Source organism: Phocoena sinus, chromosome 11 (genome assembly GCF_008692025.1).
Source record: "Phocoena sinus isolate mPhoSin1 chromosome 11, mPhoSin1.pri, whole genome shotgun sequence".
NCBI classification, from domain to species: domain Eukaryota; kingdom Metazoa; phylum Chordata; class Mammalia; order Artiodactyla; family Phocoenidae; genus Phocoena; species Phocoena sinus.
In genome coordinates this window covers 82,239,970-82,255,296 of record NC_045773.1, presented here as the reverse complement: position 1 = coordinate 82,255,296, position 15,327 = coordinate 82,239,970, and the positions used below count along the sequence as shown (strand labels likewise).

Below are 15,327 nucleotides of genomic sequence, written 5' to 3'. Positions count from 1 at the left end.
AAGCTGTCAAAAAACAGTTAATTTGTTAATTTTACAGTATCAAATCTTGGAATGGGTGTGAACAAGAGTAAACAGTTCAGAGCTTTATCCCGTAGGGTTACCAGGTGGTACTACTAAACAGCTAGAAATGCAGTTCTCATGAGAACAAAAATGCTTAGTTTGAACACCCTGTAGCTTCAGCCAGATTCATTCTTTCCTTTTGGAGTTGTATAAAAGAAACTGAATTAGTACATTAGAAGTCTGCCCACTATTGTTAGATCCCGGGCAAACCACCAACATTGTCTGGCTTAATCGAGATGTACTCTGCCCCTCCTGGGACCCTGAACAGTTCAAATTAATAATTGATTAGGGCATGCAAAGTGCTTGTCCTTCCATGCACTGCCTATACATCACAGAACAGTCAGCCAGAACTCCGCACCCCGACTATATCCGAAGTGGGGGAGGGACTGGCTAGTATTTATGCTCTGAATACCAGTTTACTTGGTTGAGAGTTCTTTTGTTGACTGATTCCTTCTAGTGAAATCTTTGATTACTCAGGGTCCAGGTGACCTTATTGCTGGAGACACTGTCGCCCTTATAAGCTGCTGTTCAGCAAGTCCTTTTAGATAGCTAACAAAATGAACACGGCATGTGTATGTAGCCTTGGCAAGGTATCCTGTATACCCATTTTGCATAACAAATATGTAATTCCTGAAAGAAACCCTCCTCCCCCATTTTCTAAAAACCCATCCTAGTATATACAGCTACTCTCAATGAGAACTGAAGTGGCTCTTAAAAGAGCCTTTGGAAAGAAGCAAATGCACCCAAGGTGTATTAGAAAGGACAGTTTATGCCCTCTCCCCGCGGATGCGGCGCGCAAGCTGGATGTCCTTGGGCATAATAGTGACACGTTTGGCGTGGATGGCACACAAGTTGGTGTCCTCGAAGAGCCCCACCAGGTAGGCCTCGCACGCCTCCTGCAGCGCCATCACGGCCGAGCTCTGGAAACGCAGGTCGGTCTTGAAGTCCTGCGCGATCTCGCGAACCAACCGCTGGAACGGTAGCTTGCGGATCAGCAGCTCCGTGGACTTCTGGTAGCGGCGGATCTCGCGCAGGGCCACCGTGCCGGGCCGGTAGCGGTGCGGCTTCTTCACGCCGCCCGTGGCCGGCGCGCTCTTGCGGGCCGCCTTGGTAGCTAGCTGCTTACGTGGCGCCTTGCCGCCGGTAGACTTCCGAGCTGTCTGCTTGGTCCTAGCCATGCTTCTGTGCTAAAGCCGCGAGAGAAGCAACTGAGCGCTTCCAGGACCAGACTTTATACAGATCATCCGATCCTGATTGGCCAGAACTTTGCGGGAGTAACCTGATTGGCTTTTAATTCAATCCTCATTTGGTTTTTACCGCCTCTGAAAAGGTTTTGTTGTCCATACTATTTGTGATTTCTATTTTCGCAGGAAAGAATTATGGTCGTACTCCATCCTGAGTTTATGGTTTTCGACCAAAACGTTAAGACTCCAGTAAAAAAGGAGTCTGGTTCAGAATTTGTGGAAGTCAGCGCCTAAACTGTCCTAAAAGAAATGCATTTTTTCATTGGAGACTTTTTTCCTTTTCAGATAATGTAGGGGGAAATTACAGCAAAATAATGTATTTGTTAGTCTCTCTAAATAGTAGTTACATTTCATAATTGCATCAGGATCTATTTTTAATGAGTGTACCAAGACCTAAAATAAAGTTTCAGAATAGACTGGCACACCGGCCTCCTGAACACAGAACTTTGCCCAGCGTGGTGTGGGGAACGGGGAGCTTGATGTGTGCTTGACTAAATACTAGTAAATGACTATGACTTCATTAATTGATTTTGATGCAATCAAATGGCTGATTGGACTTTAATATGTAAACTGTGTACTTAGCAGGCCTGGAGTAATGATACATTTACATTGATCAGTGATTAGGTGTTTTCCTGTAAATCGGGGTAGCTCTGAAAGGAGCTTTCGAGTAGGGGCAGTTTTAGTTAACTAATGGACCATCGGGTTTTAACGATAAAGACCCAGAAACAAGACAAAATTGGTTTAATATTTAACATTTGCTGGAACAAATAATCACCGGAAATGTGTTCCTGGGGAGGGGACAATAAATGCGGCCGCTTTCATGGTTTTACAAGAGTAAACTGCAAACTAGTTTTTACCAGATGAGTTAACGCATGCTCGGTCAAATCAATAGGACTACATAATAGGTTTCAGGACAGTGTTCAGTTCTTCCACATAAGTTGTGGGTGGCTCTGAAAAGAGCCTTTGTTTTTAGAGATTGGAGTATTAATTCAGACCTTACTTGCCCTTGGCCTTGTGGTGGCTCTCAGTCTTCTTGGGCAGCAGCACGGCCTGGATGTTGGGCAGGACGCCGCCCTGAGCGATGGTGACTTTGCCCAGCAGCTTGTTGAGCTCCTCGTCGTTACGGATGGCCAGCTGCAGGTGGCGCGGGATGATGCGCGTCTTCTTATTGTCGCGGGCCGCGTTGCCCGCCAGCTCCAGGATCTCGGCCGTCAGGTACTCCAGTACCGCGGCCAGATACACCGGCGCGCCGGCCCCGACCCGCTCAGCGTAGTTGCCTTTGCGGAGCAGGCGGTGCACTCGGCCTACGGGAAACTGGAGCCCGGCCCGCGAGGAGCGAGTCTTGGCCTTGGCGCGAGCTTTGCCGCCTTGCTTCCCACGTCCAGACATAGTGCAAACCTTATGCACCTACGCCAAAAAAGACTAGAGAGAAAGAAAAACCCTCAACTTATAACCGCAGCTGCGCGCGAAAAAGAAGCTATTCCATTGGCCAGAGTTGCTGTCCCATTTTAAACAAGACAAATGCAGTTCCTAATAATGCGTGTTCTGATTGGACAAATTGAAAAACGTCATCACTAATATTCGCCAATCTGACGAAGAACTTTACTAAACCTTATTTGCATATGGATTTGTAAATAAAAAGGACTCGACCGATTCACTATTCTCTCTGCTTCTCGGGAATCTTGTAATTTTTTTCATCATTCCTGAGTCGGCTAAATCCGCCCCGGCTCCGAAGAAGGGGTCCAAGAAAGCGGTGACCAAGGCCCAGAAGAAAGATGGCAAGAAGCGCAAGCGCAGCCGCAAGGAGAGCTACTCTATCTACGTGTACAAAGTGCTGAAGCAGGTCCACCCGGACACCGGCATCTCGTCCAAGGCCATGGGCATCATGAACTCGTTTGTCAACGACATTTTCGAGCGCATCGTGGGCGAGTCGTCGCGCCTGGCGCATTACAACAAGCGTTCGACCATCACCTCCAGGGAGATCCAGACGGCCGTGCGCTTGCTGCTGCCCGGCGAGCTGGCCAAGCACGCCGTGTCCGAGGGCACTAAGGCTGTCACCAAGTACACCAGCTCCAAGTGAGCCAGCCCGCTGCCACACATGACCCAAAGTCTCTTTTCAGAGCCACTTACACTTTCAGAGGAATAGCTGGTGCACTTGCCTGTAGTCTAGTTTCTCCCGGGAGAGAAGGGGGTTGGTTTGGGAGCGGAAAACGGGGTAAAAACTTAAAAAGCCCTCCGTAAACATTCTAGTATATGCATTTATGCAGTGTCATGCAAATTTAGTGTGGATTCTTTGGCGTCCTTTGAAAAAGATTTTCAGTTTTGCCTTCAGCTGCAATAGCCAAAATTTCGCTTTTGTTTACACTTTTTCAACGCAAGGAACGCTCCCCGTCTCTGATTGGGCAGAAGCACTATTTGAAAAGCCCGCCGTGGGCTGCAATTGGCAAGATACTCTGCCATCAAGGTTGTGCGTTTTGAAGAGATTTTCTCGAAAGTAAAAGGATGACTTGCTTTATCTGCAGAAATGCACCGGGCTCTGGAGCCAAGAGCCATAAAGCTGACAGTTAACGGTACTGTGTTCTACAGTCGGATCCTGGGCGAAATTAACCTCTCGGTGTCTATCTCTCATCCACTACAGAATGGGTACGGTAACATTAGACCTGTCTATCCTACGGAGATCTTAGGGTGAGTTGAAGTGATTTATGTCAAACTGCAACGGGAATATTAAAGGTCAGGGACGTTCCTTAAGGAGAAAAGGTTGAACAAGGAACCCAGCAATTTGGGAAAGCCGCGTTCTTCCAATGTTTAATCGATGTGCCGGAAGGAGATATGCCAGGACTCGCTAGGCCGGGGGAGTAGTTATCTGGCAGTGACTTTAGAGTCCACGATTTAAAATCCCGCGATAGAAGTCAGAGAACTCAGTATTTAAGAGAAGGGCGTATTTACTTAACGCATGGGCTAACTAGGAATATTAGGGAATGGAGTCTCAAGGCATGATCGAAAGTCCTTCAATTCCCCCCTCCCCTGCACCTTTCAACAATGCCTAAATTCTTTTTTGTTGCAGTTGGAAGCATTAACATTTTCCTCTACCCTGTCATCCCCTCTCATCAGTAAATGACTGCTATTGTAAATCTTTTTTTCCCCCATTAACAGCAAAATAAGCCCCTACTACCACATCCCCCCTCCAGGCTGTGACATTTCCTGTCTTTCCCTATTGTCACTTTCCTTAAAGTTGTAGGTATAGACCCTATGTCAGACGAACAGTCTTGTCCCTGTCACAGACAACAAGCCTCCAGGAATTCATGCCAACGGGTCAATGGGTCTGCAAAATATACGGGTTTGTCATTCACTCCTCTAAGATGAGATTCTTGTTCCAGTCCCTGCGCCCCTGTCATTAGGTCTTGGGAGTTGGCGACAAAACCCACCGACAAGCTACCCTACTTGGTGGAGAGCAGTCCCCTAATTTCATCCTGAACTCATCAGCATCATATTCATCCCCTCTTTCTATTATTTGCTTTTTCCGAGATTTTTTTCTTCCACTTTTAAGAGATCAGAGGGATAATTACCTTCAGAGTGGGTGAAATAAGAAGTATTGCCCTCTTCTGCCATCTTGTGGCAAGGAAACAGAAGGACCGATCCAAGGCGTCGTGTTTTCCAGATCCAACTGAAATGCTTCCTAACTTCAACTTTTTACTAACAGTGAGTTAGGATGAGTAGAGTGATCATTTCTGTCTCCCTTTAACCGCCGGATTTGTTAGTCACTTCAAGAGTCACTTGTGCGCATGTGAGAGAGGGAGAGAGGTATTGTTTTGTGCTCTGGTCAGAGCTGTGGAAATAAAAAGGAATAAAATTTAAAAAAAGAAATCAAAATATTATGCACCCTAAAATAAATAAAAAATAATAGGGTCCTGCTCATCCTAGTTCTGGTCCTCAAACTAATAAATATTTGAATGTTTTCTGTAAACCTAAACACCTGACAGAACAATGATACCCTGATTTTTGCTAGACTGCTCTTTGAAGATGTGTCAGGACTTGTCAGGATAATAATTACCATGTGAGTTGCAATTTTTCCACCATGAACAGTCCAGTGTGCACGTTGGTAACCTCAGTCATTTTGCAGCTCCCCCCTACAACACACACCATTTTAAATACTTGTGTGTGTGTGTGTGTGTGTGTGTGTGTGTGTGTGTTTTCCTCAAAGTCTGACTCTTGACCTCTTTGGAGGTAGACTTTTTTTTTCCTTTCCAAACGTTTCTGTCTCTTAGTCCTGCTTTGACAGTTTCTACTGCCTAAGTCCAAACAAACATCCTATTAAAATGCTTGTATTAGTTTGCTAGCACTGCCACAACAAAATACCACACACTGGGTGTCTTAAACAACAAAAATTTATTTTCTCACAGTTCTGGAGGCTAGAAGTCCAAGGTTAAGGTGTTGGCAGGACTGGTTTCCCTCCTTGGCTTGCAGCTGGCTGTCTTGCTGTGTCCTCACATACTCTTTTTTCTGTGTGTCTGCATCCCTGGAGTCATTTCCTTTTCTTATAAAGATACCAGGGCTTTCGGATTAGGACCCTACCCTAATGATCTCATTTAACCTTAATTACCTCTTTAAAGACCCTATCTCCAAATATAGTTATTTGGGGGTTAGGGCTCAAAACAAAGGAATTTTGAGGGAACACGATTGGGTCCATAACAGCATTTAGGCCATTTTTTCCATGCTTTGATCCCAACTTTCTATTCCAAATTGTCTTTCATAAAATGTTTACATTTAGCTTTAACTGCAGCTAAAGAGACAGTTGTGATATACCCTAAACCAGAGGTTAAAAGTCAAAAGTTCATGGGGGCCTAGCAGATAAAAGCAAAACTGGCTACAAGGTGCTCTTTGCTATTTTTCTTGAAGTACAAAGACTTCTGACACTGTATTTCACCTTCCCAGTTTTAGTAGCATATTTCACTGTTCTCTTAATACTACCCTACGAACAACCACAGCACAAGGATGTTGATAAATGCCAACTCACACTTGGAAACTAAGGGGACCAGTGGGAACTGCAGAAAACTGAAGGCTACAGAGCCTATACACTATGATTTCACTTGACTGTTGCCCCATGGGGCTGCAGGCTCAGGGTCAGTGAGTCTTTCAATTTTTTCAAGAGGATTTGCATTTTAACAAGGAATACTTCAAATTTTCCAAATTGGCAATTGTCAACAAAAAAATTAATCGGTCAATCTAAGAAAGAAATGGAAACTTTTATTCAAGCCAAATTGCGGCTGATAACCCAGGAACAGTCTCTCAGAAAGTTCTGAGAACTGTTCCACCCATTAAAGATCAAAGCACAGTTAAGTTTTTGAGACTGAGACCTGTACATACAATGATGTGTTATTGACAGTTTACACAATCCAGATCTGTGCATATAAATCAAGTAGTGGGTCAGGGCCATCATGGCCCCTTATGAGATTACAACGGAAGGTTATCTCCTAAGGAATAGTGACCCTGATGAGATTAATAAGGAATGTTATCTCCTAGGGAGATCTGGTTAATACAGATGTACAACACACACTAAAGGGGAGGGAGGAGGCCCAAATAGGCAAAGAAAAAGTTTATGTTTAAAATTTTCTTGTCTTGCCATAAAATATGAATTTTATTTCATCACAACTAATAAAAAATGTATAATAGTGTGGACTAAACAAAAAATACCTGAAAGCTTCCTGAAAACCTTAATCCCACAGCTGGAGAACTCTGGACATTAACAGAGATTTCTGTGTCCATATCAAGCTGTCCAGTATACTCTGCATACCACCAAAACCCAGATCAAATGCCTGGATCTCCCTATCCTCCTAAATCCTCAACTGAAAGGAATCTCTTTCGCACTTGGCAGCTCTAGACAGAGCAGAGGGTCACACACACAGCAGGCATTCAACAGCTTTTTTTTTTTTTTTTTTTTGGCAATTTAAGTAAATGGATAAAAAAGTGAACTAAACAAATAATTAAAAAATTTCAGCTCCCTACCAACAATGAGGTAAAAGTGGTGAAAGTTGTTTGGAATAGTTTATTGTAGATTAAATAGTTAATAAATAAACTCATTCTTCTCTAATTATGTTATATTTGTCTTACTGTGATGTATTCTCCTCTACCTATTTTTCTTTGTTCCTTTCAAATTTTTCTCCTTTTTAAATTTTTTTTAGTAACTGTTTTTATTTCTCCTGTCTTACAATGAATAAAATGAAAGGGGAAGGTAGAGGCGGTAAGGATCTTAGCGGAAGCTCCACCTCTTCCCTTCCTGGTTCCACTGCCTTCTGTAAATGGCCCACCCTTGTTCCCTGAACCCAGCTTGACCCTCTCTCCTTTAGCTCCTTGTTTCCTCTATTTACATGAGGCACAGACTCAAATTCTGTTGAAATCAGCTCTCTAGTGAATCACTGATTTCTTTTACTATTTTTTTACTTTATTTCCACGCATATGGGAGAAGTAGGAAAAACCAGTTGTCTTCTTCTGATTAACAAAGATAAAGATCTTGAGGAAAGAAGGAGCTGCCAATTAGCAGCTTATTACTAGGGCAAGACATTTTCTTTGCGAAAGACAATCACTTACAGACTTTTACAATTTAAATGTTACTTCGTAGTAGCATGGGTCATAGTGACAATCTCTGAGGTCAATATCTTTGAACATCATCAGAAATAGCCATTTTAGGAAGCCCTACAGGATCTGTTCCTCTCTCCAGAACTAAAAACTGTCTGTGTTTTCAAGGCTACATCCTGGAATTCCACTGATCAGTATAGCAATAAAAGCAGGCCTGAGAATGAAAACTTGGCATCGGAGAAGTAAAAGGGGAAAGGAAGATTACTAACAGAATGTGTATGAGTTGTCAGAATAAGTTACCAAACTTGGAAGTGTGTGAATGGGATCTGTGGACAAAAATTGTCACCTGCCGTATCAGTAAACGAAGGATTTTTACCGCAGCCATCAAGCCATCAGCCACTGCCACGTACTGACTGTGCACCCTGAGGGGCTTCAGGATGGAGAAAAGCAGGATACTGGCCCTAGGTAGTTAAGATACATATCAAAGGAATGATTTCAATGAGCCCAGACTCTTGCATCTTCCCACACATAAAAACGTGCTAAATTCATTTACTTGTGATGTCTGGTTTTCTTTAATTAGCAGTGATATTTTGATGCTAGACCGACCACCCGGTGTTTGTTTGTTTGAACTCCTATATATCTTGGCTACTCCCTTACCTCTTCACAGCAGTCCCTCAAAGCTATCTGAGAGGCTGCAACCTGGGCTTAAGTCCTCAGCAGGTCCACGGAATAAAACATACTTCTCAACTTTTAGGTTGTGCATTTTTTTTCAGTCGACAGCTCCCAGGGAGTCCTTTCAGTGGTGCCCGGTGGGGTGGGGCCAGGTGGCTGAGCCTCCAGGATTATATGATCTATGGAGGTGTGCATCTTTGATTGCCTTTGAGTGATTAGGCTATTTTACAACTCAGAGATAATGTAAGTTGTAGATAATTAATAAAATGCAAATGATTCCAGGTGATGAGTGTGGACAGGAAGGAGGGGGACAAAGGTAAACTGGTCCCAGTCCCATTTTCTTCCTCCAAACCTTATTGAATAGACACTCAACTCTCAGCCAGCGGATTATTGCCTCACACAAGCAGTTTCTAGGCCTCTCTAGGAAATTCTGAGATTTGGAAATCTCTATAGTCGGCATCCAAAGCTATGAAGTGAAGACTGTAATTGAAGAATAACACTTTGCGGAATCAGAAGGCTTGAGTTTTATCCGCCACCCAGCCCTGCTGCCACTGCTACCACATTCTGTGTAATTTACTGGACGGTCTCGTCTTCCTGGTCTGTTCCTGAACTAAAAGTGATCTCTGAAGTCTCTCTTCCAGCAGAAATAATCTGTTTCTAAAAATAAGTCTCCTTCTTCCAGGTCACTTGAAGCTACTGCTAACAAATGTAACAGATGACAAACTTTGTTTCAATCTCGCAAAATGCTTTTTGTGGGAGCTGTGCTATACACAGAGAGTGTGCTTGGAGGCCCGGCCCCACAATAAAATGACTATTGTGAAATAAAATTCACGTTTTATGGCAAGACAAGAAAAATTTAAACATAAAAATTTTTCTCTGCCGTTTGGGCTCCTCTCCCCGCGCCCCCGCCCCCACCTCCCTCCCCCTCCCCATCCCCCCTCCACTGTGCATTGTGTGTCTGCTTGATGCATCCACCAAACCACTCCCATCAGCAGAAATACTGGCCTCAACCTTAAAGAACAACATTCTCCTATCACCAACAAGACAACTCCTTAAAAGAAAACCTTCCTTCTTGATCTTGTAAGGAGCCATGATAACCCACAACTTTGTACTTGCAGATCTGAATTGTGTAAACTGTCAATAATACGTCGTTTGATGTACAGCCCTCTGTCTCAAAAAATTTATATAACTGTGTTTTGACTTCTAATGGGCGGAACAGTTCTTGGAGCTTTCTGAGAGGCTGTTCCCTGGTTATAATCCTCAATTTGGCTTGAAGAAAGTTTTCCATTTCTTTCTGAGATCGACTGATTTAATTTTTCGTCGACACTATCATAATAGAGCTCTTCTCTTTTCATTTTTATGCATGTCAATAAGAAATTCTAGGTAAGCATGAATTTGCCACTGTGAGAAGATGCTCAGTCTATGGTTACAATATCCAAGAACAGACTGAAATTTTATTTCTTAAATAGAACCCAGAAGAAAATAGTGAATAATGTTTCATCTTTCTGGGCAATTTTTTCCTTTTGATTAATCACATGTTCCTCTGGTGATCTGTGAGATTAGAAAGCTTGTTACTGAAACACCTCAGATGGAAATTGTGTCTGCCATGGGCATCCATGTAAGCAAGACTGAAAATGAAATGAGATCTCGCCTGGTACCTAAAGTGATTCTTTACTGTGATAGGATTTTCATGTGGAAAAAACTTTAAATACAAAAAAATAATAATAATAAATTTAAATACAGTTGATAAAAGAACTTTAATGACTGGATTTTTAAACCTCTATCACCAGGTTCATAAAGACGTTGCCTTCACTTTAGAACCAACTGAAAATCAAATATGGCCCTTTGGCCTCTCAGTCCAGACATTTATGTAGACATTAGGTATACTCATATGTTTAGTTATAGATTATTACATAGAAATAGACTTACTTTCAATGGTATCATAAAGGAAAGCCTTTTATGTGGGCACTTTGTCAATGCTTTTGAAAATAAGCATTGTGTTATTTAAATGAAAACTGTAATATGAGTTGTTCTCAGGCTCTTTGCAAATAAAAATTATTCATTAAAAAAAAAAAAAAGGAAAGGGAGATAGGCACATCAAATTCATGGTAGAGTTGCCCTGAGAAAGGGGATATTAGGACTGGGTTTACAGCTGAAGAGTACTTCAATTTTATGTTGTTGTTGTTTTCCTTAAATATAAAAGAAATTTGTAGTTTATATACCATAATGTTAAGTAGTATATAGATTCTGTGTGGTAATTTTTGTACTCTTTTGTAATTTTTTAGAAGGTAAAAGAAGAAGGTGAAGAATAACGAAGAATAGTCATCTTTGGTGTATTAGAAATCGTAGCTTTTAACGTATTTAACAAACGAGCAACGCCCAAGATGTGACAGGCCATGTTGTAGATAACACAGGGGGACTAAATACTGAATGAATAAATAAAATATACTATATATTACATAGTGATAAGTGCTAAGGAGGAAAACAGAGCGGGGGGAGAGATTGTTGAAAACTGTCATTTTAAATAAACCCCAACTCCCTTTAACCAAATCTCTGAAACTGAAATCAGCTATATATGGTTCTTTTTAACTCTAAATTTAAATTCTCTTTTACAATACAGTAGTAGGTAAAGATGGGCACCTTTCAGCGGATGGATGAATATTAATTCTCTGCTCTCTGAGATGGGGCACCTGACGTTAGAGACTTTCTCATTTGTGAATTATTTTCGTCACAAAATTTTCTTGGGATAAAAATCTACCCCTGAATTACCCACATTTTCATGAGGTACAGAAAGAAGGGAAACAGGGTTGCTAAGACTACGGTACCTCGTTTCCCCCCCAACCCCGAAAGAAAAACAGAAGCACCTAGCAGAGGATGGTTTCGATCCATCGACCTCTGGGTTATGGGCCCAGCACGCTTCCGCTGCGCCACTCTGCTGAATGCTGCAGAAGGTGTTCGCAGCAATTCCTTTATTGTATTTTTATTTAAAGAGAGCTGTTTTTATAAGTTGGAAAAAGTTTTCTTTCCCTCAGAGCCCATTCGCTGGCTTTACTCACGCTTCAAACAGAAGAATGAATCCAGAGCAGATTGACTCCATATATTCTGAACACAGAAAATTGGATGTTTCTTTTAGGAAACCAGCCCGTCTCCAGCCAGCCTGTCCCTTTCACCTTGCAGAAGTGACTCCGGGTCTTATGGTCACAAAATATACGAGTAGGTCAAAATTCGAATGTATAAAGTATCCGAGTTCAAAATGAGAGCATTTTGAAAATTGGAACGATTTTTTTGAAAACAAAAGGCTCGCTGCATTGGCCGGGAATCGAACCCGGGCCTCCCGCGTGGCAGGCGAGAATTCTACCACTGAACCACCAATGCCTACGCGATAGCCTCCTGCACACTTTCCACATGGCTTTTGCCTGTTATTTTTATCGCTACATTGAAGCAACCCGAATTTTCTTGCCGAAAAAAATGTTTAGTTTTTTGCTCTTACTGACTAGAAACTTGTAATGTTCCTTCTTTTCAGGAAACCCTCCCTTCCACTGCAAGCTCAGAGCGTCCCCCTGCGACACCGGAGGCTGGCCCGGGTGTGGGCGGCCCGGTCTCGGGCGCGTCTCAGCGGCCGGTAGCCGTCCCCGCCACGATTCTAGCCCCTGGGTCGTGGGCGCCCTCGCATGTGTAGGGGCTCCTGTGTGTGTGTGTATGTGTAGGGGATCGTGTGTGTGTGGACGGGCTCCACGTCCGGGTGGGTTGTGGAAGGTAAGGGAGGTGGAAAAAAGGGGTACAGGGGCGGGAAGCAAGAAGAAAAGGGAGGGGAGGGTCGAGGAGGAAGAGAATCGAAGAGAGGAAGGGAAGGGGGTGGGGAGCAAAAGGAGGAAGAAGGGGAGGAACGAGAGGGAAGGGGAAGGAGCCTAGTGCTGTTCCCCTCTGGTCACCCCAAGGGTAGGCTGTGAGAGATTTAGGAATTCTGTGGGTTTGTTTGCCTTATGCTTCGGTTGCCATGGTTATGGAGGTGGCACTAGAAACTCCTTCCAGTCAAATAAAGAACAAAGGTCTTATTAAAGGGTAATTTTCCCCAAAAATATACAATCGTGACTCTCATACAAGTATAAAAATGAACCCCATTGAAAAGATTTTATTTAACTCACTAACGAGGTAACTGGTGAGGTGTTACTACAATTCAAAGGAGAATTCGAAGAATGGAGGTCATTTATAGATCAGGAATATTGAAATTAAAGTGTAAATAGGGCCCAAACTGGCTTTTACACGGTTAGGGATTGGTGGGGAGGGTGGACTAGGGAGGGAGAAAATGTCCCACCAGCAGACAATTAATTTGCATGTCTATAGACAGGAGTTATTTTCTATTGCTATCAGATATCTACAATCTACAGAATTGTAAAATAGCTCTCACAGAATCAGAATCAGATGACACAAAAGAGTGTGCTATAATTTTCCTTTGAAGCACAAATTTCCCTGACAGTCCCTTTCTTTCTCAGGAAAATTCTGCAGACTCAGCACTGACAGAGTGCTGTCAAATTAAACACACCGTTTAAAAGTTCACCATAGCTCAAAGCCAAGGGCGCTGGTCTGCTGTTTCTGACCATCTCCCCTTAAAGTCTAGGGTGGGGGATTCTTAACAGGTGGGTTCACAGATCCTTGTAAGAACAGATGAAAGATCTGGATAAACTCCTTAGAAACCTGTACACATACACACATTTGCATTCGAGTTCAGGTTTGGGGCCTAGGATAACAGTCCGTGATCCAGTAGTTCCAGGGTCTCTGCTCTCCCTCTTTTAACCTGGAAGGTGGCCTTCATTAAGTACCGTCCTCTCCATACTTCTCATTCATTCATTCCTGCCATCACCCACTTCAGGAACTGCAGCCTCTCTTTTATGAAGGCCCCACTCGGGGGCTCAGCATAGTTTAGGGGTGGGACGGATGGGAGCTAATGTATAACTAGGTGTAGATTAACCTACATTCCTTAAAATCATGCCCAATGCCCTACATGCCTGCCTTACCCCCACCTACACACACGTTGTATGGTTAGGCCACCCAAGGTGGCTGTTCTCTTGCTCTCCCTTACCTACATCCCCTGCTCGACCAGTGCCTGCTTCACCTACACCCTACTCACCTGACTGACCTTCCCTCTTAATCATACATCCTAATCAGTAAATACCTATGTACTTGCCCCGGCCCCATCTAGTGACTGTTCTAATCTTTAGATCGGAACTATCTCCACTACGGTAGCTTATCAAAGGAGCGGTGAGGGGCACGGCCCTCTGCTGGTTTCCCTGGCAACCGATGAGCCAATCGGATGCCAATTCCCCCCATAACCTGTAACCTCCCTCTTCCCCTAGGAGCGAAGACTACTGGCATGTCCTGCCTGCCATCTGCCGCTGACGTGTCGCACCAGGACCTTGCTTCAGATATGTAAATTGTGGGAAGAAAATACACGGGGAAATTAATAGAACACAAGGGTTATTTTAGTGAAGTATCTTTGTGCAGACTCATCTTGGTGCTGACTTTCCATCTTCTTCATGGCCATAAAATTCCCCTGGAGAAGGGATTTATGGCAGTCCTCATTTCTCAGAATTTTCTGCTTTACTACTTGCAGCAAGTCCGGAGAACACCAGGGCTCTTTCCCAAAGCAGTGTCTCCCAGAGCAGCAAAACTGGGGAAATTTTAAGCTAAGAGTACATGCATATTCATGAAGGGGCTTGAACAGAGGAGAATTCAGCATAGAATTGGGGCAAAGGTCAGCAGGGTTCAAGCTTTAGTCAAAGTCACAACGGTCATAAAGGGTCAACATTATCATCCCTTAGGCTCCGGTTGATCTGGTGGTTGAGCACTTGGATTTAAATCCTGCAAGCCAGCTGGAGAATGTGCTTCAGGCTAATCTTTACCACAGAAACTGAACTGGGAGTCTTTACCACTGATTTACTATCTTTGCTATTGTTACTTCTCTTGCTTGATGACAGTCGTTTGTTCCTGCATTCTTTTGTTCCCTTTAGATCATTAATTACTGAGACCTGTTCAAGGACAAGGATCGTGACCAGGTTTAGATCAGTTATGGGCCGTTTTCAGGCAAAGCAGGGTAAACCAGGGTATGGTTGTTATGCATATTTAAGTCAGGGCCTTCTCCATTGATAAATTTCTAGAGATTTGGTTATCTTGCTATTCCTGATACAGAGAGGGAGACACCCTTGCAAATAGAGATTTCCCTTATAAATATAAATGTCTCTTACAAAAGCAGAACTTTGACTCAGTTTTCAGAGCTTCTCCTGTGTCTGCAGTTTGGTACTATTTGATAAACAAATATTTGCTAGATCATATACATTAATATGTATAAAATAGATAACTTATAAGAACCTGCTGTATAAGAAATAAATTTAATTAAAAAAATATTTGCTAGGTCACGCAGAGACAGTGCTCTCTGATCTGTAACACCTGCCGAGTTTCCACTCCATGCCTAGCCCATATTTGTTGCAGTGTAGGGGAGCAGAATTTGCCACCCTAAAATATGTCTTTGGCATATGAATTGTTTTAAGCCGGTTATTTTCTGAGAAACAGCAGACAAGGGATGTAATCGAGCAGGACCCCATGGAGCCTTCCCAGGACAGGCCTTCCTCCATATCCTCTGCTTCAGTTCCTCTCTGAAGTACCTAGATAATAGCATTTCATGCACATTTCCTGGGTTGCTTTGCAGATGTAAAAAACCTCCCCCTCTCAAACAAATGGAAGATGTTAACCACTTGAGGACCATAAACACATAGCCCCAGGC

The 15,327-nt window shown here is 43.2% G+C and overlaps 3 protein-coding genes and 2 non-coding genes across 5 annotated transcripts; 1 reads left to right on the top strand and 4 right to left on the bottom strand.

Moving 5' to 3' along the window:
- Positions 1-822: 822 nt before the first annotated feature.
- On the bottom strand, positions 823-1,239 carry LOC116762403 (histone H3.1). Its single transcript, XM_032649319.1, has one exon. The coding sequence runs from the start codon at positions 1,236-1,238 to the stop codon at positions 828-830; it is 411 nt and encodes a 136-aa protein (XP_032505210.1). The 5' UTR covers position 1,239; the 3' UTR covers positions 823-827.
- Positions 1,240-2,030: 791 nt separating this feature from the next.
- On the bottom strand, positions 2,031-2,693 carry LOC116762411 (histone H2A type 1). The gene has a single exon (XM_032649329.1). The coding sequence runs from the start codon at positions 2,691-2,693 to the stop codon at positions 2,301-2,303; it is 393 nt and encodes a 130-aa protein (XP_032505220.1). The 3' UTR covers positions 2,031-2,300.
- A 147-nt stretch (positions 2,694-2,840) lies between these two features.
- LOC116762190 (histone H2B type 2-E-like) lies at positions 2,841-3,384 on the top strand. The gene is made up of 2 exons (XM_032648933.1): positions 2,841-2,846; positions 2,947-3,384. Exons 1-2 carry the CDS (start codon positions 2,841-2,843, stop codon positions 3,382-3,384), a joined length of 444 nt encoding a protein of 147 aa, XP_032504824.1.
- An 8,030-nt stretch (positions 3,385-11,414) lies between these two features.
- Positions 11,415-11,486, bottom strand: TRNAM-CAU. The gene has a single exon. It is a non-coding gene; the product is annotated as a tRNA-Met (tRNA).
- A 367-nt stretch (positions 11,487-11,853) lies between these two features.
- On the bottom strand, positions 11,854-11,924 carry TRNAG-GCC. Its single transcript has one exon. It is a non-coding gene; the product is annotated as a tRNA-Gly (tRNA).
- Positions 11,925-15,327: the final 3,403 nt, after the last annotated feature.